We start from the raw sequence: 23,963 nt of genomic DNA, 5'->3' as shown, positions 1-23,963 counted from the left end.
GGAAAAATGTTTCAGCTGGGTGAAACTGTTGCCTGTGTTGCAAGATGGGTCTGTCACACATGACAAACCATTTAAACCCCCAGCAATCACACAAAAGACTCAATTCACACAACCGTATATCTAAGGGTACTGGGAAATCACTTTGGGTTAATGTTAAGTCTAAATTATCAGTAGGAGGGTTGTGTGGTGGAACTGCTGCAAGTAAATGAAGTATTGGATCAGGCAGGATGCTTAGTGAAAAGAAGCATTGTACGCATATGAGAAGTACATGGTGAAAAAATAGTAGCTGTGTTTAATTTCAGTGCCGAGGATTTAAAATGAAACAGGTTGTTGATCAATAACATGGATATCCTGGAGGAGTAAGAGTGGGACATAAGGGGTGTTGGCCATGGACAATCACCAAACGCCACTGACACTACATCACGAGGAAAGGTGATGCATCTACAGGGAAGTGATAAGAAATGGATGGAGGAGTTACTGTTGGAACTTAGGAATTTGTTTTTTCCAAGATGGCCAATGCCAGCAGCACATATTATGCAGCTCTCAGTACCAACAGGAAATTAATCACCTGCTTACCGCAAACTGTATGTGGTCCCGAGGTACTTGCAGCTGATTCTGGAGGAATTTATCAATCAGCAGATGAAGGATGGAATTATTGAGAAAAGAAATAGCCCAAGGGAGGCAGGCATTGTCATTGTATCCAAGAAAGCAGCAGATGGAACACGAAAATACAGGTTTTGTGATTATTGACATCTAAATGCTAAGATCGTAACAAATGCCTACTCTTTGCTGAAATTAGAGACACCATAGGCTATTTAGGTCAGTGCTATAATCCATTCATCATAAGAATAAACCTGATGTAAACATTGCACTACGTATTCTTCCAAGTTTGCTGGAACCTCATTGGATTTCCGTTTCACGTGGGACTGTAGCCAAGCTGTCTCGAGTACTGTCAAGTACAATAATAAGGGTATGTTTTGTGTGGTGCATTACGTGCATATCAACTTAATGATAACACGGGTCAACTGTTTTACCGGCACATTTAACTTGGACAGCACTGGCTGGTCAGCTGGTACAGCTAGCCTGCAGAAATGCGGCCAGCTGCAGTTTACACACAAAAAGAGACGAGCAGAGGAGCAATACAGCTTCAAATGTCATTTAATTTTTAAGCAGAATGAAATAATACACTGAAAAATCTCCCACAATACGCTCCTTAGACGACTAGACAAAAGCCGCAACACTTTATCTTTTTTAGCTAATATACAACTGTAATTAAAAATGAGAATGATGAAAATTCCCGACTTAACCACAGTGTAATTTTTCTGCATAATCTGTATGTAGGGTAAGAGAGTATTGAAGGATTTCACTACATAGTTAAATACTGAAGCCACTGATGGTATTACTTACAGTCAGTCATCTGGTAATCACTTAGTTCCTTCCTTATCTGAATCCAAGAAATACGTTTCAGTTCTGGAAGTGTCACCTGCTACATTGATAATGAGCTTATCAACAGCAGAATCCATTAAGCCAACCAGGCGCAACATTTTCTCTTCTTCTTTTATAACGAACCGTTCTATGTTTGAAAAAGCTGTGTGAATTAGTTTCAGTATGTCTGGCACCTTAACAGTCTTGTTACTTCTCAGGCGAAATCCTGCAGCTGGCCTCCAAATGAGTTCTGTTCATATTATTATGGTACAGTAGCAAATGTAAAAATGCAGCATTTGTATGAAGTGCTCAAAGCTGTGAAAATGTTTGTTTTTCATATTTCTATGATACTTGTCTACCTTTGGGGCATAAAGCTATGGACATTGTCTAGATGTAGATGATTTGGTTTTTCATTTTTGCCTTAAAAATCAAATTGTTATGTTTTCTTGATTTAAATAACTTCTATGAATAGTCTTTCATTAAACATTGATAATTAAGAATTTGTATTTCAAAAGGAAACAGGAATTTCGCTTCCAATATATAATTAGAAACAATAAGACTTGCATTATTCATTAAAAAAATAACGATGAGTTTTATAATTACGAGATGTAGGTAGTTCAAATTGAACAATAAAAGCAACTTATGTTGGGGAGATTTGTACCAACACACAAATAATGGCATTTAATTCACATTCATTATGCTACCAGCTGCACTACATGTTTCATGCATGTTTGAACATCAACTGCATTTTATACAATGCTGGGAAAACTTCAAAGCCGATTATCTCTGTAAATTTATGAAAAACTTTAAGAACAGCCTATTTCTCGTGCGTGTTTCACTACAGAACAGAAACCAGTCCAGCCATTTTTATACTGTGCACTGACAGCTCAACAGTGAGAGCACAACGCTGCAGAGGCTGTGACTGTACACGCTTTTTGAAATAAAAACTACGTAGTTAAACCGTGATTACGAAAAATGTTGATGGCTCCTAACACATTTGAATATCTAATACATAAGCAGGACCTACTTCCAAGAGCGCACAACACCAGTCTAAGTGTGCTACAGCTTCTGACCAATCATCGCGGTTGTGTTTGTTTACATCAGGTTTACTCTTATGATGAACGGATTATAGCAGATTTTAACAATGGACTTAAGGGGTGGCTAACATCAGCTAGAATTCACTAAAGGGGATCAACCAAAAACAGCATTTTCTTCGCCATAGGATCATTACAGATTTGAGAGGATGCTTTTTGGATTAGAGAATGAACCTGCAAAGTTTCAGAGATTGTTGGATGCAGTTCTCAGAGGACTGAAATCATTTCAAGGCATGGCGTATTTTGATGATATAACTATCTTTGTGAGTGATACTGTCCAGTACATGCAACACCTAGAGGTATTTATCCTGAGACTGAGGGCCACAAATTAAACGTTAAGTACAGAGAAATGCAATTTTGTGTTAGACGAGGTAGCACATTTTGAAGCAAGGATGGGGTTAAGACAGACCCAAGACTGCTTAAATATAGGTGAATTTTTGGTGCCCACGTCAGTGAAATGAGTCCAGTGAGTGATGTATGAAGTTGAAGTATGTAACATTTGAAGCAGCTGGTTCGACTAAATCTGACACGTCAACTGTGGACTAGTGTGAGTGTATTTTGCGGCGGCAAGCTGTCATATGGACCATGACAGGCAAGTTGAGTGCAAGAATCGCCTGCTAGCAAGCCATGAGGCCCAGTGGTCATCAGGGTTTTCCCAGACAACAGAAAGTAGGGTGTGTTCTGGTGACATGGTCGACCCAAAGTTCCACGTCATACTCTCTATGGCCCCATTGCTCACATCTTCATTTGGATTCCCGCCATATGGTTTCAATGAGACAAATGTATTCAATATTAGTATTACGATCGTCACTTTGCAAGTCGATGTCTGTAATACTTATTTTTAATGTCTGAAGAAACAAACACTTGGGTGATGATCTTGTAGCTGTACTAAATTTATGAAATTCATTTGTAATTGCAGAATCTTTCTACAATTAACTGTGTTAGATAGGTCTTGGAAGCATGCTAGATAATCAAAGTGGGTAAGGTGACAGCTAATGACAACTGAGAAATCCGGGTTCGAATCCTGGTCCAAACCAAATTTTCATATGTCGCAAATAGGTCATATCTTCATACCAAATGTAGCTAATGTCAGAAAAATTCTGCAATTGCGAATAAATTCCATTGACCTTTTTAAAGATTTTATTTAATGGTTCCCATTTACTTTATGTAACTGGCACTGACAAACCAAACACAAAATTATAGTCTTGGAATTGCTGGCCAGTACCTTCCCATTTCTGTAGATAAACATATGTGAAAGCGGAAACTAGCTTTTGAAAGTATTACTTTCTTCCTGAGAGAGAAAAGAACAGATTGCGAAGAGTTCAAAAGAAGCAACAGGTCACACTGACACCAGGATGAGAGGGACTCGCCTGTTTTAATAAGACAATCAGTTTTAACACAAATAGCAAACTTTCCTACTGATCAAGTACTGTCTCTCTGTAATTTTATAGATTTCTGAATGAATTCTGCTTTTGGTACAAATACCTGACACTGGCACAGAATGTTGGGAAATTAATTAAATTGGGGCTTTACTGAGTACTCCAATTAGTAAATTAAAAATTAAGACCAAAACTGAGGCACAAGATATAAATCTATACTCAAAAGTCATTTACAAATGCGAGTTATAAGTTTTTATTTTATTTTATTCACAATTTAAAGTTCATATTTATTTGTAAGTAGAAATACACTGCATATTTGGCAAAACAAAATTCTACCAGAAATACAAAGCACAGAAAACAGTGAAGACAACAAAGAACTTACTGCCTACATATTCTGGATGGCATTTTAACTTATCACAGAGAAGCCACACAACAGAAGTTCCTATCAAAGCTTTTACCTTTAGTCATTAATGAGATTAAACTTTCTGACAAACATATGACTACAATAATTTCTCAACTTTTCAAGACAAAATTAACATTGCAAAAATATTAAAATAATATTTATGGGACATTACAAATATAGTACAACAAAGAAAAATCAGCAATCATGAAATAGTGTCCTAACTAAGAATAAGAGCACATAAATTTACATTTCCTCACTAAATCATAAAATAAATTTATGTAGCACACAGCTAGATTCAGTTCCTTGCGTCAGCTTTGAAACAGCTAACATCCTAACATTATACGGTAAAGTATTTTGTACCTAATCAAAAGTATTAAAGCTACTTCTTTGGACACTGTATACTAAACAAACATTCTAAAAAAAGAACACTGGCTCACAAAACAATGTAATCAGAAACTAACTTCATGAAGACAAATGTCATATACATAAACACTGAGTTTAGCAAAAATATACATTAGACATCTTCTAGAGTGTCGAGTGTCATTCCTCAGAGAACCGAATGAACTGAGTTAACAGTACTGTTCCCTTCTCAACCCACAAAAACCATTAAGAACACTTTCTTCAGTCTTTAATACCACTTCCCTCTGCTGCCTCAGGCTTACTTTCTCCTTCTTGCCCTTGCTGTTGCTTTTTCACAGCCTCAATGGACCATCCTGGAAGCTTATCATATGCCTTCTGAAGCTTTGCTCTGGAGAAATCAAACTGAGGGTTCTGAAAATAAAATTGTGATTGCAAGCAGGACCTTTAACCTCAGAGATCTCATATTATGTCACATACAGTTACAAGAACATTGAGCATAATGTGCACTACCATTTAAAATACTGTATGCCATTTCATTATGTATGGATGAAGATATTTGGGGGGGGGGGAGGAGAGGGAGGGAGAGAGAGAGAATGAAAATAACAAAGTAAATAAATAAAATAATAATCATACAGGAGTTAATTGAGGTCAAGTCCAGGAGTGTGGTGGCATGTTAGGGTGTGTTGGAGAGCAAGTTCCCATCTCTGGAGTTCAGGGAAACTAATACTTGGTGAAACTATCTGAACAGCACAAGTCATGCAGCTGATCTTTTAAGTTACTGCAGGTCTTCTAATAAATTCCCTGATAAATAAACACAGTTATTTCAGTTTATAGTGTTACTTGGTCTACACTATGTTGCAGAGCAGGAGACTGAAGTAAATTGGAAAGCAATAGCATTACAATTATTATTTGAACATACATCTTTTTTCCAGTTCCATAATTTATTTGATCAGAGAGAATATTTCAGTAACAGCCAATGCACAATGGAGTAATAATGAGGGTAGGCAAGCCATCAACTGCAGCACCTGATCAGCATGGGACATAATCACTAAACAGCACATAATGTGTCACTTTTTTTAGAGCTACTATTCTTTTTTCAGTGTGTATGTGCCAAGTGACGCACACGAAAGAGACTCAAACAGACCCACGCATGGTGACAATTGAGTAGCAATATTCTGCTACGTATATGTGAATGAAAAGAGAAATAGAAGGGCAAAGAAACCTGTTAGCTACAATTGCAGCCAGGAGAGAGTAAAGATACAAGGAACCAGAATGGCCAGCCAATTCCAGGATGTCAAGTTCTGGAAGTGCCAATAATTACATTTAAAAGAGAGTAAACTTCTACACTGGAAACTCCCATGTTGGAATATTAACAATGTAAGAAAAAGATAGATTGCTACTTGCCATAAAGATGGCACTAAGATGCAAACAGGCATAATTAAAAAGACACTTACATATTAGCTTCCGGCCACAGCCTTCATTAGAAAGAAAGAGTATAACACACCATTCATTCACACAAGCAAGCACACCTCACGCACAAGTGACTGCCAACTCTGGCAGCTAAGACCGAAATGCAACTGTCACATGGAATTTCATATGACAGTTGCATTCTGATCTGAGCTACCCAAGTTGGCGGTCATTTGTGTGTGATGAGTGCTTGCTTGTTTGAGTGATTGGTGTGTGTTTTCTTTCTTTCTGATGAAGGCTGTGATTGAAAGCTAATGTGTAAGTGTCTTACTTGTGCCTGTCTGCAACTTAATGTCATCTTTACAGTATGTAGCACTCTTATCTTCTCCTTACATTGTTGATAAAGTACTCCTACCTTCATAACTATTAATTGTTTCCTCAGAGAGGAAATGAAGGAATGAAAGGCAGGTCACCCAGACTCCAGGTTAAGAGACAGAGTTATTGTGAGGATGAGAAGACACAAAGATGAAACTGGGGGTATAAGCTTTTACTATGTGTGTGGTGGGGCGGCATATGCACCCGCTTTCTGTACTAGTTATCTCTGAAGGAGAACACAGTTTGAAAGCTTATCAATGTTTTCAGTCTTATTTATGTGCCTGGTGATAACTAAACGCCACAACTGTATTTTGAGTTGTTAGTTAACATTACAATTATTATTATTATTAGTTGAGGGAACATAAATCTAAGTCATCATTATGTATACTTCATTGTGTTTTCCTCTTCCCGTCCTCCAAATTTTCAACATCATGCACCTGTTAAGCTTTTGTCTTTTATGTCACGTAAAAGGAGACTTGTGAAAGTAGACTGCAGTACAAATGTATATGAACAATGAATTTATTACTTTTATAGGTTTGACTTCTAGAGTGAAAAATCTACTGGTACCATAACTTGAATTTTCAATTATGATTGTAGCCAGTTCAATATCGCTAAAAGTGTGGCTCACCTCAATGTAACAATAGAGGTTAGAGTGCATAAGATTTTTTTCCATGACCAATTAACTCTGTACACTGTTAAAAATTAATCAACTAATTGCTATATACCATCTGTGTTTACACAGACTTGACTTAACATGATGAGTTAGCATAAAATTCACTATTTTCCAAAAACAAGCTGCTTCTTTTTACATTATTCTATATATCAACTGCTATTCACTTAATACTTTCAGGCCCCAATTCTTCACAAAACATCAAAAGTGCTTACATACTTTAAGACTACAGTCATTGTTTTCAACCCCTCAGTCTATTTAATAAAGTAATTTGTAGGAGTGCCTAAAATATTATTTTAATTTTCTTTTTAAATAGCCATGATTCATAGCGTTTTGGCCTCAAGCCTGTGTGGAAATGATTTGTGTGGATTCCTTGTGCTTGTATAAATTACATTCACCCGAATTTGATTCTTACTAGTAACCACAAGCAACAATAAGTACTTGGAAGTGAGTATTGTGGAAGACAGTTATCTACTTCACAGAATATTCTCACCGTTCATTTTTACTGGTGAAATATTTCTTTTAACCATGTTACTCCAGAGGATAATTACACAGTATGACAGAGAGAAAGTACACAAAATACACTAACAAAGTTTTCACTTTACAGAGATAGACTCAACATAAGATACCTTCTAAGACTAGACAGAAGGAAACCAATGTATGATAAATTTGCTTTCCATAAAGAAAATGTGGTTTTTATAACACGGCGTTGAGAATATTGACTTTACAGACAGAGACACAGACAGCAGAACAGATAAGCATTTACTTCTCTTCTTCAAATCAGTATTCCATGTATTATTTCATAATATCAAGAATTCATAGAAAGAAAAGAAAAAAGTCACGTAATTAAAAACTTCACATTTATGAGAAACAACTGCATTTTCTCTCTTTTGTTTCTTCAGCAGTGTCTCCAGAACTAACTGTAGCCCCTGGTTCAGACTCAAGTGGAGGGCATAAATCAGATATTTCAAAGTTCTGTAATAAGTTAGGCTGTGTTCCCCTGAAGTTATGCCATCAGGTTGGGAAGTTAATTAGAATCCCTCTAAATTGATCAGGTGTGGACTACGTACCAGGGCTGCTATTGAGGTAGCTGACTGCATGTTGGGTGCAAATGGGCTTTTAGATTAGGAGACTTTTCATTCAGTCCAGGAGACACTTATGCATTACAATCTTAAAAAAGGACCCACAAATGAGACTATTAAAATCCAAGTAATCAACTGCTGAAGCATTTACGACAAAGTGCCAGAGTTTGAAGTGCTCCTAAAAAACAGGTGTGATGACATAATACATGGTACATAAAGTAGGCTAAAACCCACAGTTGATAGCAGTGAGATTTCTGGGATACATTCAAGAATGTATCAAAAAGATAAGTTAACGGGAACAGAGGTGGTGATTTGTTGCAGAAGACAAGAAACCACAATCCACTGAGATAGAATTTTAAACTACATGCGTAATTGTCAGGGGAACACTCACTCATTATATCTTTCTATTCACCACCAAACTCATCTCCAGAAAGCTTTAGAGAAAACATCAGTTCATTAGTATGTACATTCTCCAATCATGTCATTGTAAATCATTGACTCACATAACTAGTTTTGCAACTGTTGGCTGTGGGAAGCCATTCCGTGAAATAATACCAACTTTTTTCTCTGACAACTACTTGGAACAAATATTTCTGAAGCTTACTCATAATGGAAATCCATTAGATTTAATGGTCAAAACTAGATCTGGTCTCTCTGGAGATGTCCACATTGAAACTAGTATCAGTGACTACGACACTGTCGTCACAGTAATGGCTACTAAAGAAGGGCAACTAAAACAAATAGATTTACATGTTCAGCAAAGTCGATAAAGAGGCAGTTGTATCAAATGAGGTACCTGAAACTTTTAGCTCAGGGCAGGTGCATACAGAAGGATGGTGGTTGAAGTTTGAAAGAGTAGTTGACCCAAGCACTGTGCACATCTGTACTACTAAATGGTTAAAACGGTCAACCACACACAGTTGCAGGTTGCCTATTTAACAGCTTCCAAGGGCAACAAAAATTTGATTTCTAGAATTTTGCACATTTATTAACCAAATTCAGAAATTTAAAATATTGTCATAATATGCTAAACTAATTATACCTCTTATGTTAACAATTTAACAATATATGACAAGTATTAAAGTTAGAAACTGTGACTATATCTTTAAGTAGGTAACCCACAGCACACACATTACCCATACTATATACACACAGTATTTGGGAATGAGAGCACATGGCTACATCCAAGAAAATTTCCTCATAACTTAAACTTTATTGAAACATATTTTCACTGACCCCGCCCTCCACAAAATAATGAAAGGATAAAATTTTAGCAGGCATGATGTTTCAATTTATTACTTCTTTACTACTAACCCTATCCAAAAGGAATTTTGCACACAAAATCAACATTTACCACTGAATGCACCTGCAATATTATATCACAGTACAGCACACAGCTCACAACATGACATCAAACACTGAGACACACATGAAACTAGCCTTTCTTAAAACATAACACTATGTTTTACTAGCAAATTATCCATTTGTAACCAGACGTTTGCAGCTGTTTTATACATGAGTATACGGTTCTTTAAAGAATTCAGTATGAAGGGTTACTGGTATGTATCCATTAGAACAAATTATTATGAGAGGGACAACCCATGGAATACAGTTTCTTCAAAGAAACGTCTAGTCTAAAGAAATGAAGACTACTGTGTAAAATGTTTAACATTAATTATAAGGCAATAGACAGAGCGTAACTGTATGAAACATGCTTGGCATCAAAAGAACCTTTAATGACTACTGCAGCAACTCTTATCTAAATATCTGATGAAACACAATGCAAATCTAATATGTACAGGATATCAGTAACATTAAAATTAGCATCCACACACTGAAAGATGATCCATTAACCAAGACAGAGGGTAATGTAATTACTGTTATAGACTGTTTTGAGACTAGTGTTCTAATTGGTTTTGTAGCTGACCACTTAATTTCATTTCTGTAACTTCATGACCCAAGATTGTTTCAAGTCAGTTGACTATGGGAAAATTTTCAGAGACAAATGTTGCACTTCTTAAACATAGCTCAGCCTTAGAAAACTCGGGCACTGTTTTCAACTTTCAAGGAGTAAACAAACAATCAATGAAAGGCTTATTTTTAATATTCTCACGTGGCATTTAGATATGAATTTTCCCATTAAAAAAATTTGTAGAAACAGTAAATTAAATGACAGTAAAAAGGTAACGTCTTTCTAGGCACTTATCCGCTTAGTTTGTGGTTTGACACACATAACATGTATGATCTCTTGAAAATACTGAAAATTAAATGTACAAAGACAGTTATAAAATGTGTAAATCACTATTTCACAAAGAGGTGAAAAGAGAAAAAAATGAATGTGTACAATATCTAACTGCATTGTCTGACAACATGTCTGGGCATTCGTAAACATTAGAGGTCATGATAGTATAAATACGCCTAAGGGAAATGTTTCTTTCATTATAAATGATGAGGTCATCGATGACACCTATATTTTCAGTGACAAATTTAATGATTTATTTGTTGATTTAGTGAAAAATGAACCCATTCTGCATAGGGCAACTATAAATAATGACACAGACCTTAGTATGATTGATATGGGTATGCCACTTAGTATTACTACTGAAAATGTTATTGAGGTCATTGATATCTTAATGACAAATCCTCATCAAGCTGGGACAATGTTCCTCCAAATCTCTTGAAAAAATGTAAACTTCAACTGGCTCCCAGTTTGACTAACCTTGTTCAGTTGGTATTCTTTAAGTGGCGTATTCCCAGATCTATTTAATTTTACCACAGTGAAACCTATTTCTAAAACAGGACCCAGAACCACTGTCCAAAACTTCATGGATTCTGTCCAATGGCTGATCAAACATTATGTAGAACAAAAATGAAACAACAGAAATATTACAATCAGTTCTTATTTATTTTTCTTTAAGCTACCAGTTTTGGCACTTCTTTGGTGCCATACTGAAGCCCCGGTGGATTAGAACATGTAGTGTGTGTCTGGTGTGTAACATAAGATGATAATACAGGTACAAAGCAAGACTGGTAGGGGTCACTAATAAAAAAAAAAAATAAAAAAATAAAAAAAAAAGTTAAAAGTGCATACAAACCTCAGTAACGGAATATGTTCATATATCATACTGGTTGACATCAATAAACTAATACATTACATATAAAAGATGCATAAAAACAATCTTAATTCCAAAATTGCATTTCTACTTCGATTTATTTTAATTATCATTTTTACAAAACATGTCATTTGTATGACACATTATATCTCCCAAGAAATTGTAATTACACAGTCATCTTACAACAATGGAACAATGTGTTTTAATTGATCTCTCTCTGGTTGATATGATGTCTGGACCTTCCCTGTTAGCCCAACCTCAGTATTTGTCCTCCGGGTGGTTCAGATTACTCTATGTTAATGGTACGCTTAGTGCATAACTACTGGACTGGTATTTGCTATTCAGGTTTACTGGCTGCTCCACACTAGTTCATTATACAATCACTTGCATAATAATATGAGGACTATTGGTTTGTCACTGAATACATCTTCTTTGATAGTAAAAGTACTATTTCAGTTATTTGCACAAGTGGTGCAAAATACATGGGTGACACGTAACCAGCACCATGTTATACTTCACAAGTTGTAACGATGTTTAATGTGAAGGTCAGTAGTTTTCTTTTTAGAAATAGTATTGTTTTTACTGTTTGGCTTGAATATGTCTTACATTCTGTATAACTATATATATATAAAAACAAAGCTGTACTCTTTTACAAGAATGTTTCTATTTATCATCATTTCATGCATTTGATTGGTTATGTCGCACCTCATTCTTCTGTAGTTTCTATTAAATGTCTTATGATGTGTAATGTCCTAGTTAACTGATGCTAACCAGTATGTGAACATATTGTTATAGTGTGGTTTTTGTGCACATTTAACTTTTTATGTTACATTTTGTACAGTGAGCTTTGTTGGTCTCACTTTGTATCTGTATTATCATGTTCTGTTAGACATCAGACACACACACTATATTGTATACTTATTGGTGTTTTAAAGTACGGAGGCTGGGGATGGTACCAATGAGTGCAGAAACTGGCATCTTAAAGAAAAACTTATAAGAACTGACTGAAATACAGCTGTTATTTGGTTTTTGTTCAACATACTCAAAACTACAGGCTGATATCACTAACAGAAAATTAGGTCTAACTGAAAAATTTTTAGTTCTTACATTAGATGATCACTTAACCTCTAGAGGACTCATGGCTAATTTCCAACATGGCTTTCATGTGGTTCGAATCATAATAGCTTCTGCTGTGGAGTTTGTGCATGTAGTAGCACTTGCTCTGGCTTGGCTCTGGCTAACATGTAGCAGGTTGTGCTTTGACCTATCGAAGGCCTCTGACCAGGTCAACCACAAAATTCTTTTTCAAACTAATTGCTTATGATGTCCCTGGGTGGATATTAAAACTTATCCATTACTTTCTTCAAACTGGAACTCTGTACACTGAACTTCACTTTAATTATGGTAAGATGATAACAGATGTATGTTACAGTAACTGCATTATTGGTTCAGGAGTTCCTCAAGACTCCCACTTTAGTCCTTATCTGTACATTTACTATGTGAGAAAGATTTTCCTTCAATTGGTAATGTATCCACCAGTATGTATCCTGGCGAGACACCTAGATTGTGCTGGGGAATAGCTATTTAGAATTAAAGGCTGTCCTCATCAAATTTTGCTGATGTCACATGCGATTTCTTCTCAGGATAAGATTTTAAAGTAAACATAAGCAAAACTGAACCAGATCATTTCGGCACAAAAAATAATGTTCGTTTCTTATTAATTGTAAATAATAGTATAAGTTTTGACAGCAAGGTTTTTATGAGTTTTTAGCAATGTTTTTTGACAAAAATTTTACTTGGAACAAACATATATAGATCATGTATGCTCAAGGATGTTGAGCGGTAGCTATCGGCAAAGAAGGCTTTTCCTTTATTTGGACACACATACTTGAAAGATGGTATATTTTAGGATAAGCCCTAAATTGCATGTGGTTTGTTACTTTGGGGAGACACTTTTCACAGTATCACAAACAAAGAGTTTTTGTGACACAAAAAAGAGCAATAATGTTGTTTGCCATGGATCAAGATGATCATGTAAAGAATGATACACTGATGGTAAATTACTCACAATATATTCAGTCTATTTGATTAGCACTTGTTTCATAGATCATGAGTACGACACTTCGTAATGATGTGGAACGTGTCAGGTTAATAAAAGGCGTGTGTGTGTGTGTGTGTGTGTGTGTGTGTGTGTGTGTGTGTGTGTGTGTGTGTGTGTGTGTGTGTGTGTGTATATATATATATATATATATATATATGGGGTTGGGGAAATTACCCACTTACTATATCCAAAAATTCATCTAATGAGTAGAAGGAGTTGCCTTTAAGAAATTCTTTTAATTTCCTTTTAAATGCTGTATGGCTATTTGTCAGACTTCTGATGCTATTAGGTAAGTGACCAAAGACTTTTGTGGCAGCATAATTTAGCCCCTTCTGAGCCAAAGTTAGATTTAACCTTGAGTAGTGAAGATCATCCTTTCTCCTACTGTTGTAGCCATGTACACTGCTATTACTTTTGAATTCATTCAGATTGTTAATAAAAAATTTCATAAGTGAATATATATATTGTGAGGCTAGAGTGAAGATCTCTAGCTCTTTAAATAAGTGTCTGCAGGATGATCTTGGATGAGCTCGAGTAATTATTATAATTACACGGTTTTGTGCAATGAACACTCTTTTACTCAATGATGAGTTACCCCAGAATATGATGCCATAGGAAAGCAGAGAATGAAAATAGGTGTGGTAAGCTAATTTACTGAGATGTATATCACGAAAATTTGCAATGACCCTAATAGCATAAGTACCTGAACTCAAACGTTTCAGCAGATCTTCAGTGTGTTTTTTCCAGTTCACCTCTCATCAATGCATACACCTAGAAATTTTGAATATTCTACCTTAGCTGTCGATTTCTGATCGAAGTCTATGTTTATTAATGCTGTCATTCCATTTACTGTGTGGAACTGTATATACTGTGTTTTATCAAAGTTTAATGAGACCCCATTTGCAGAGAACCACTAAATGATTTTCTGAAAAACATCATTTACAATTTCACCAGTTAATTCTTGTCTGTTGGGTGTGATAGCTATACTTGTATCATCAGCAAAAAGTACCAGCTTTGCATCTTTGTGAATATAGAATGGCAAGTCATTAATATATATTAAGAACAGCAGAGGACCCCAAGACCAAACCTTGCGGCACCCCATTCTTGATTGTTCCCCAGTTTGAAAAATCACCAGTTGTTTTTTTTTTTTTTGCATATTATGTGAACTGCTTATTTCAACTTCATGCACTCTTCCAGTTAGGTATGATTTAAACCATTTGAGCACTGTCCCATTCATACCACAGTACTTGAGCTTATCTAGAAGTATTCCATGATTTACACAATCAAAAGATTTTTACAGATCACAAAAAAATCCCAACAGGTGACTTCCGGTTACTCAGAGCATTAATATTTCATTAGCCTAGTGAAAGTATATATACCATGTTTATCTAAGCATTACGCTGGCGAAAGAGGACCACAAATACATTCTTGTCCATAGTGAAGTAAATTACTACAAAACTACGCATAAGAATGACTGTTTTAGAATAAGAAGAAATTTTACCCATATTGTAAAAAGCTGATAGATGAAAGGTACAAACTTTTATAATAAATTATGAAGATACCAGAAATACCTTGACGGTTCAAAATTTAAAACCAAGCTCACGAATTGGCTTACACTAAAATGTCCCCATTGCCTCAATGACCTTTAATTGTAAATATTGTTATTAGGTTTCATTTGATACTCTGCATATCTGGATTGTGGACACTGTACAACTATGGTGCTTGTCTTATATTAAGATTCAACTTATCTTATGGTTACCTTGGCTAATTGTAATGCACAAACTTCATCTTTACTACAATAAAGAACAAAAAATAATAATGTCAGCTTCACAAATCTGATAGAAGAATGGGTGCTGAAGGAAGTAGCTAAATTACTGTATTTGTTGGGGACAAGGGTTTACAAGATGCAATTTAAAAACATCGAGACTCCACAAGTCACTCACTTCAATCTGAAACCTTTCCAAGTCGAGCTTCTGTCTCATCTCATGTGCGGTTAGCATGTCTGGGCGATAACTACCATCCTCCATCAAGGCTGTCCATGCTTCGTCGTTCACAGAATAGTCTGCCTTTGACAAAATTATCGTTAGCGTCTTCCTGTCTTCGATTGTCCATGCCGTCTCATCGCCGTGAACAGTTCGAAATAGTGTCCCCTAGTTAAAAAGTTAGATACCGTTAATGTAACAAAAATTACTCTTGAGAAGTATTTTTACTAAATGAAACATACGTTATCGGCTTATTACCTTGAAAATAGACTTTTCGTACGCGCTGCATTCGATATAGTTATTTGTTACTTTGACAGCGACGTCACGAGCCCTTGTATTTGGAGGTAGATTTACTTCAATGTGAATTTCCGCCACTGTCTGCCACCACCGGCCCCAAGGTGTAGCGCACACTACGGCACCGCTTTTCTCATCAAAATGACTGAGTTGTTCGAGGGGCATGTTCAATGAAAGTTACTAAACCCTTTTGGGAGTCTGCAGTTAATGGTTCATCAGTAGTATACTACCAACTCAAATTTTTGACAATGACAACAAAAACAAACAGTGTAAACAATTTACACTTCTCTGTTTAGTTCTGTCTTCTACTAGATCATATTTTATAAAACAAAGGGAAACGCTTTTGTAATAAATAGTCTTTTCTTAACACCCTCTTCACTGTCAAAACAACGTCAAAAACGCTCCGTTCGCGTAATCCTTTTAATGCGGCTTCTGAAGATCACTAAACCACGAGTGGGAAGATATCGACACTATCGACTTTGCTACCGGTCGTAAAAGCAGCAGTGTTATCGATAGTGCCTACTGCTTTCCACATTGTCAGCTAGTGTTCGGAAACAAAATGTATTAAAACTTCAATTAATGATGTTAAACAAACCTTCATTTGCACTATCTAATGTTTTCATTTGCATATAAATGGTGTTGTAGCGATATTGCGAGGCAGGAATAAATGTTGATACAGCTATTTAGAACTTGTGCAGTCCAATGAGGATGGAGTTACCAGAAGTTACAATCAAAAAGTTCGGCGCGGATCGAATGAAAATTAACTTCTGACGTTCACAAGACATTTGTGTGTTACTTAATGATCGGTGGAAGAAAAGCAATATTTGCCACCAAACAGCTGGGAGTTGTGAAAGGCACAACTTGTCCCAGTTCGGCCTCCTTTTATCCCGACAAAACCACGATCCTCCAAGAATTTAATGTTTCCTGTTTGTTAATGTTTTAATATGAACATAAAATATCTGCCAAGTAAAAATTAACGTCTGCGGAAGGATAAACATTGTGCGTAAGTGAAAAACGAAATGAATATCCACATCCCCTCCTCCCCCCACCCTCAAAAAAACAAATTCATCATGGAATTTAATAGTTCGTGTGCGTAGGCTTAATTTGATTAATTGCATTACAGAAGTCATTAAAACATTGGATATAGAGTGGTTGGAGTGTAACTTTTTTTTTTTAACTTCGAAATTTGTCTCTTCTGTGTGGCTTTGGTGAATATTCTAAAAATCTAATGATAAAAAAATCGTGGAGTGATACTTCGTTAGCTGTGTATTATCGCTATAAATACAAGAGGGAGTGAAATGTGCATTGTTGTTAATGCCATAAATTACCAGATATTTAGATGACTAATATCAATTTATTACTTATCATAATTACAGCGAAGAATACAGGATACAGGCAGAAGGGAAAAAAACTGAAACAGCAAGAAAAACGCATATAAAAACAAATACCAAACAAGGTGAAGAATCGTTACTAAATTGTCATTGATTCAACCCCCCTCAATTTTATAATTTCGTTAAGTATCTGTTAATTGCACTAATCCCCTCTTCGGAAACAGTCCATTGAACTGTATGCTTGAAGTTGCTTTTTTAAAAATACCTGCACTTGTTCTTTGGTGCTAATATATTGAACATTCAATTGTCCTTCATTATAAAGCTGATTACGAAACTCTGTTTAGTATCCCCACGCTTTCGTTGTCTAGGTTTCCACGTCTATAATAGACATATGCCTGACAGATTATCTTTAGAAATTGTTGGCATTTTTACAAATCTTTTAAATTCTGCAAGAACATTCTTCAGCCACAGGATGTCTGTTGCAGCTGTTGCCAAAGCACTATATTCTGTTTCTGTCGAAGATAGTGAAACACATGTCTATCTCTTTTTAGCACAACAAACAGTATTTCCAAAAACACGGAATACCAGAATGTATTTTGTTGATCTTCCGTCTTCTTGACTTCACCAGTAAGTATCAACGTAGCAGAGACGAGCACTGGAATCCCCTTTTTGTATCACGGACCCACATCAAGTGGCTCTTTAAGATACTGAGCAACTCATTTCGAACCTTTCAAACAGAATTATGTTGGTTTATTTTGATGGAAACCACTGTGAAAATCCAGTGGAACTTTGCACAGATGTGTTGGGCAGTATCTCTAGTGTGTCTGTCGATCGCTTCACGTCGCTCTTTTCAGTTCAGAGTGCAAATTGATCACGTAGAAATTCCTAAAACAACTGCCTCCCCCCGAATATCTGGTGACAGATTTCGCCTGAAGCTATGCAACCCACAAAACAAATACCAAGCGTTTCTTTCTTCAAGACAATTCTCAGCCGCATTTTGCAGGGGCCATGAAGATGCTCCTGCAGCATTTTCGATGGGAAGTGTTTGATCACCCACAATACGGCCCTTAATTGGCTCCCTCCGATTTTCATCTCTGCTCACATAAACCGCTGGGCTACGAAGACACCATTTTGGCACAAACTACGAAAGGCAAACCAGTGTAGAGAATTGGCGGCTGCTTTCTGTGACGAGGATATTGAAAAGTTTGTACAACGCTACGACAAATGTCTTCGGAACAGCGACTATTTAGGGAGGTAGCTGGAAGATGTGACTCACTGTTGTGAATTTTCTTTTAACTTTCGCTGTGGCTTCCATTTTGCGACCGATCGGACCTTACTTTCCGAACAGCCGTCGTAACTGATGCACTTACGTCTGGTTAGTTAGTTTCATTATGATGTTCTTTTCTTCTGTTGTGTTCCGCATTCTGTTGTCCATCTGAACAGCTCTTTCAATATCCAAGCATCACTAGCTTCACTTTCTTCAAAAATTACGCCTCTTACCAATACAATCTTGTGTTGTTTAAGACAGTAAGCTGTAACCACTGGGACAATATCCAGTCAAGAAATATTTTAATGATCTGATGTCAAACTAACTTGTCAATAGTTCCTCTGGAATGCAGAGGTACGCAACACGCCCAAACACACAGTTTACTCAAATTTGGCTTCCTTCTATACCATGGCTTTGCTGGAATCCCTCCATTTAAAGTTGAAGTTAATGATAGAAACAGCTGGCAACACTGCTTCTGACCCAAACTGTTTCTGAAGTGTGCACCCATGAATCATATAATGAACTTTTCCAGTGATTGTACTGTAGTGGTTACATAGTGTCTGAGCAGCGCGGTGCATCAAGCTGTAGGAAGTGACTTGGTACCTGACAGCTTGAGCAACGAAAGGTACCTAACGAGTGGAAAAAAAGCGCAGGTCATTCCCTTTTTTAAGAAATGCTGTAAGACAGATCCACACAATTATAGATCTGTATCGTTGACATAAATCTGTTCTACAATTATGGAACCTGTTTTATGCTCTGGAATTATGACGTTTTTGGAAAATGAATAGCTCCTCTATATAAATCAACATGGATTCCGCAAAAAAGAGACCCTGCGAAACTCAAATCACTCTGTTCCTCCATGAGATCCACAGCGCAGTGGACAACGGCGCTCTGGTTTATGCTGTGTTCCTTAATTTCAGTAAGGCATTTGACACCATCCCGCATTGGCCTTTAATAAAAAAACACGAGCCTACGGAGTATCAGAGCAGATTTATTATTGGATTAAAGACTTTCTTGCAGATAGAACTCAATACGTCGCTCTTAATGGAACTAAATCGACAGATGTAAAGGTAATATCCGGATTACCACAGGGAAGTGTGATTGGACCGTTGCTGTTCACAATATTATTAATGATCTAGTAGAAAGCGTCGGATGCCCTATAAGGCTATTCGCAGATGATGCAGTTGTTTAAACCAAAGTAGCAACGCCAGAAGATAGTAAGAATTCGCAGAACGACCTGCAGGGAACCGATGAATGGTGCAGGCTCTGGCAGTTGACCCTGAACGTAAATAAATAAGGAAAAGAAATCCACTACTGTACAGCTGCGCTACTGATGACAAACAGCTGGAGACAGCGTCTGTCGTAAAATATCTAGGCTTAACTATCTAGAGCGACCTTAAGCAGAATGACCATATAAAACAGTTAGCAGGAAAAGCAGACACAACACTCGGATTCATCGGAAGAATCTTAAGCAAATGTAACTCACCCACGAAAGAAGTAGCTTAGGCCTATAAGACGCTTATTCCCCCGATTCTTGAGTATTGTTCATCTATCCTGGATCCCTACGATGTAGGACTGATAGAGGAGATACGAGTAGATCCAACGAAGAGCGGTGCGTTTCGTCACGGGATCGTTTAGATGGCGAGACCGTTTCGGAAATGCCAAACAAACTCCATTGGCAAACGTTACAAGAGAGACGTTGCGCATCACAGAGAGATTTACTACTGAAATTTAGGGACATCAGTTTTCAGGAGCAGTCAGACAACACATTACTTCCCCCCACATACATCTCGCATATTGACCACGACGGGAAAATTCGAGAAATTAGAGTGAATACAAAGGCTTGCCGACAATCATTCTTCCCACGCACTATTCGCGAGTGGAGTAGGGATCAGAGTGTGGTACCGAAAGTACCCTCCGCCACACAGCAATAGGTGTCTTGCGGAGTATGATGTGGATGTAGATACTCCCACGGTACAACAAGGTGTAAGACGACGAGGTTTTGTATGCGGAGAGATATAAAACAACAACATTTAGGTAACACAAACTTCAGGGCTGTGCTCCTTATGAATGTAAACTAAAGTCAGCATCTGAAAGCAGGCTTAACTTCGCCTTATGTAAGTTGCCATAACTTCAAAAGCTTAAACAATAGGGATCATAGCTGGACAGTATGAAGATAGGAGAAAATATAAAAATGCAGTAAATGAAGCAGGCTAAAGGAAATACAAACGTCTCAAAAATGAGTTCGACAGGAAGTGCAAAATGGCCAAGCAGGGATGGCTAGAGGACAAATGTAAGGATGTAGAGGCTTATCTCACTAGGGGTAAGATAGATACTGCCTACAGGAAAATTAAAGAGACCTTTGGAGAAAAGAGAACCACTTGTATGAATATCAAGGGTTCAGATGGAAACCCAGTTCTAAGCAAAGAAGACAAATTAGAAAGGTGGAAGGAGTATATAGAGGGTCTATACAAGGGCGATGTACTTGAGGACAATATTATGGAAATGGAAGAGGATGTAGATGAAATGGGAGATATGATACTGCATGAAGAGTTTGACAGAGCACTGACAGATGTGAAAATTACCGAACTATCAGTTTAATAAGTCGCGGCTGCAAAATAATAACGCGAATTCTTTACAGACGAATGGAAGAACTGGTAGAAGCCGACCTCGGGGAAGATCAGTTTGGATTCCATAGAAATGTTGGAACACGTGAGACTATACTGACCCTACGACTTATCTTAGAAGCTAGATTAAGAAAAGGCAAACCTACGTTTTTAGCATTTGTAGACTAAGAGAAAGTTTTTGACAATGTTGACTGGAATATCCTCTTTCAAATTCTGAAAGTGGCAGGGGTAAAATACAGGGAGCGAAAGGCTATTTACAATTTGTACAGAAACAAGATGGCAGTTATAACAGTCGAGGGACATGAAAGGGAAGCAGTGGTTGGGAAGGGAGTGAGACAGGGTTGTAGCCTCCCCCCAATGTTATTTAATCTGTATATTGAGCAAGCAGTAAAGGAAACAAAAGAAAAATTCGGAGTAGGTATTAAAATCCATGGAGAAGAAATAAAAACTTTGTAGGTTTGCCGATGACATTGTAATTCTGTCAGAGACAGCAAAGGACTTGGAAGAGCAGTTGAACGGAATGGACAGTGTCTTGAAAGGAGGATATAAGATGAACACCAACAAAAGAAAAACGAGGATAATGGAATGTAGTCGAATTAAGTCGGGTGGTGCTGAGGGAATCAGATTAGGAAATGAGACACTTAAAGTAGTAAAGGGGTTTTGCTACTTGCGGAGCAAAATAACTGATAATGGTCGAAGTAGAGGGGATATAAAATGTAGACTGGCAAAAGCAAGGAAAGCGTTTCTGAAGAAGACAAATTTGTTAACATCGAGTATAGATTTAAGTGTCAGGAAGTCGTTTCTGAAAGTATTTGTATGGAGTGCAGCCATGTATGGAAGTGAAAGATGGACGATAAGTAGTTTGGACAAGAAGAGACTAGAAGCTTTTGAAATGTGGTGCTACAGAAGAATGCTGAAGATTAGATGGGTAGATCACATAACTAATGAGGAGGTATTGAATAGAATTGGGGGGAAGAGGGGTTTGTGGCACAACTTGACTAGAAGAAGGGATCAGTTGGTAGGACATGTTCTGAGGCATCAAGGGGTCACCAATTTAGTATTGTAGGGAAACGTGGAGGGTAAAAATCGTAGAGGGAGGCCAAGAGATGAATACACTAAGCAGATACAGAAGGATGTAGGCTGCAATAGGTAGTGGGAGATGAAGCAGCTTGCACAGGATAGAGTAGAATGGAGAGCTGCATCAAACCAGTCTCAGGACTGAAGACCATAACAACAACAACAGCTGGACAGTATGAAGATAAAAAAATTGTACTAAGAAAGTAAAAAGTTTGTGGTCTCCTTAATTATAAAATATCTTTTTGAACATGACATTTGTGAACAGCTATTGCAAATGTAAGCGCATGTAAACGCCAAGGAAAACATAATAATACTCTGTTTCTAATCGATGTGGTGAAGTTTTTGTAACTGCGATTTGCGGCTGGTCCCGGCAGAGGTTCGAGTCCTCTCTCGGGCATGGGTGTATGTGTTTGTCGTTAGGATAATTTAGGTTAAGTAGTGTTTAAGCTTAGGGGCTGATGACCTTAGCAGTTAAGTCCCATAAGATTTCACACACATTTGAACATTTTTTGAACTGCGATTTGGTTTAGCCGGCCGAAGTGGCCGTGCGGTTAAAGGCGCTGCAGTCTGGAACCGCAAGACCGCTACGGTCGCAGGTTCGAATCCTGCCTCGGGCATGGATGTTTGTGATGTCCTTAGGTTAGTTAGGTTTAACTAGTTCTAAGTTCTAGGGGACTAATGACCTCAGCAGTTGAGTCCCATAGTGCTCAGAGCCATTTGAACCATTTTTTGCGAATTGGTTTTCATGTGAATGGCTCAGATGGATCTGAGCACTATGGGATTTAACATCTGGGTTCATCAGTCCCCTAGAACTTAAAACTACTTAAACCTAACTAAGCCAAGGACATCACACACATCCATGCCTGAGGCAGGATTCGAACCTGCGACCGTAGCAGTTGCGCGGTTCTGGACTGAAGCGCCTAGAACCGCTCGGCCACCGTGGCCGGATTTCATGTGAAATGACTGTAGATTTGTTTTATAAATAAGTTATAATATTGGTAGAGCACTTGCCCGCGAAATGCAAAGGTCCCGAGTTCGAGTCTCGGTCCGGCACACAGTTTTAATCTGCCAGGAAGTTTCATATCAGCGCACACTCCGCTGCAGAGTGAAAATCTCATTCAAGTTATAATATTGTTGCAGGCTACATTCGAAACAGCGATCTGTGGACATCAGCTTTCGATTGTACAGTCCAACACTCTACCAACAGTGTGCAAGGTTGCGGGTATAATGAGAATTTTCACTAAGAGTTTAATTTTGTCGACTGACCCTATCCTTTGCAACAGTATCTCGGGGGTAACTGAATGTTAACTTCAGAGTGCAAGACATTTCTAATTAAGTATGGGAACTTGGGCACTGACGTGGTGGCATTTTGTTGGTACAGCGCAACCAATTTTTACGCATCTTCTCATCCTCTGAAACACCCAAAAACAATTTTTCAAGACTTTTATGGATATGTTTGTACAGTGTGATACTACACACAATTTGAAATCCATTTTCCGAAACGTAAATTCCAAGACAAGACATCACTGTGAATTAGCTTTATGGCATTAGGAGCAGCGAGATAGACAGTGACGTCACATGCTGCAGCGTTTATAGGGGTTTCAAATTATTTGAATTTCATTTCCGTTTTTACAAAAGGATACTGAAATTCAAGAAGGAACTAAGTATGTTATGAGCATAAAATGACGTAGTTAAACATTTAAGATGGTTTCCAGAAAACAATCAAACAGCCTATTCGAATCTTTTCTGTTCAAGGCAGTGTTAGATACGAAACGCATCCAGACAATTGCTTACCACCCGTCAACGAATGGTTTGATAGAACCTTGACACCTGCAGCTCGAAGCATCTTTTCAGTGTCGCAAGTCACAGCGTTGGACTGGGACAGTACCAGTCATGTTGCTAGGCTTCTGCACGGTCACCAAAGACGTTCTGAACACAACCGCAACTGAACCTAATCTATGGTCAACCAGTTATAG

At 37.5% G+C, this 23,963-nt stretch overlaps 1 protein-coding gene across 1 annotated transcript; it reads right to left on the bottom strand.

The window, feature by feature from the left end:
- Positions 1-4,160: 4,160 nt before the first annotated feature.
- Positions 4,161-16,144, bottom strand: LOC126198649 (nudC domain-containing protein 2-like). The gene is made up of 3 exons (XM_049935113.1): positions 15,650-16,144; positions 15,353-15,559; positions 4,161-5,072 (listed from the first exon to the last, which is right to left on the bottom strand). Exons 1-3 carry the CDS (start codon positions 15,848-15,850, stop codon positions 4,923-4,925), a joined length of 558 nt encoding a protein of 185 aa, XP_049791070.1. The 5' UTR covers positions 15,851-16,144; the 3' UTR covers positions 4,161-4,922.
- Between the last annotated feature and the right edge of the window lie 7,819 nt (positions 16,145-23,963).

This window comes from Schistocerca nitens, chromosome 8, assembly GCF_023898315.1.
Source record: "Schistocerca nitens isolate TAMUIC-IGC-003100 chromosome 8, iqSchNite1.1, whole genome shotgun sequence".
NCBI classification, from domain to species: Eukaryota; Metazoa; Arthropoda; class Insecta; order Orthoptera; family Acrididae; genus Schistocerca; species Schistocerca nitens.
This window is presented reverse-complemented; position numbering and strand designations above follow the sequence as displayed.

Coding starts and splice junctions, on each gene's coding strand:
- LOC126198649 (XM_049935113.1), bottom strand. CDS start 15,850: ATGCCCCTCGAACAACTCAGTCATTTTGATGAGAAAAGCGGTGCCGTA. Junction 15,560..15,649: donor ACGAAAAGTCTATTTTCAAG/GTAATAAGCCGA, acceptor CTTTTTAACTAG/GGGACACTATTTCGAACTGT. Junction 5,073..15,352: donor TGGAAAGGTTTCAGATTGAA/GTGAGTGACTTG, acceptor TTTTATTTTCAG/AACCCTCAGTTTGATTTCTC.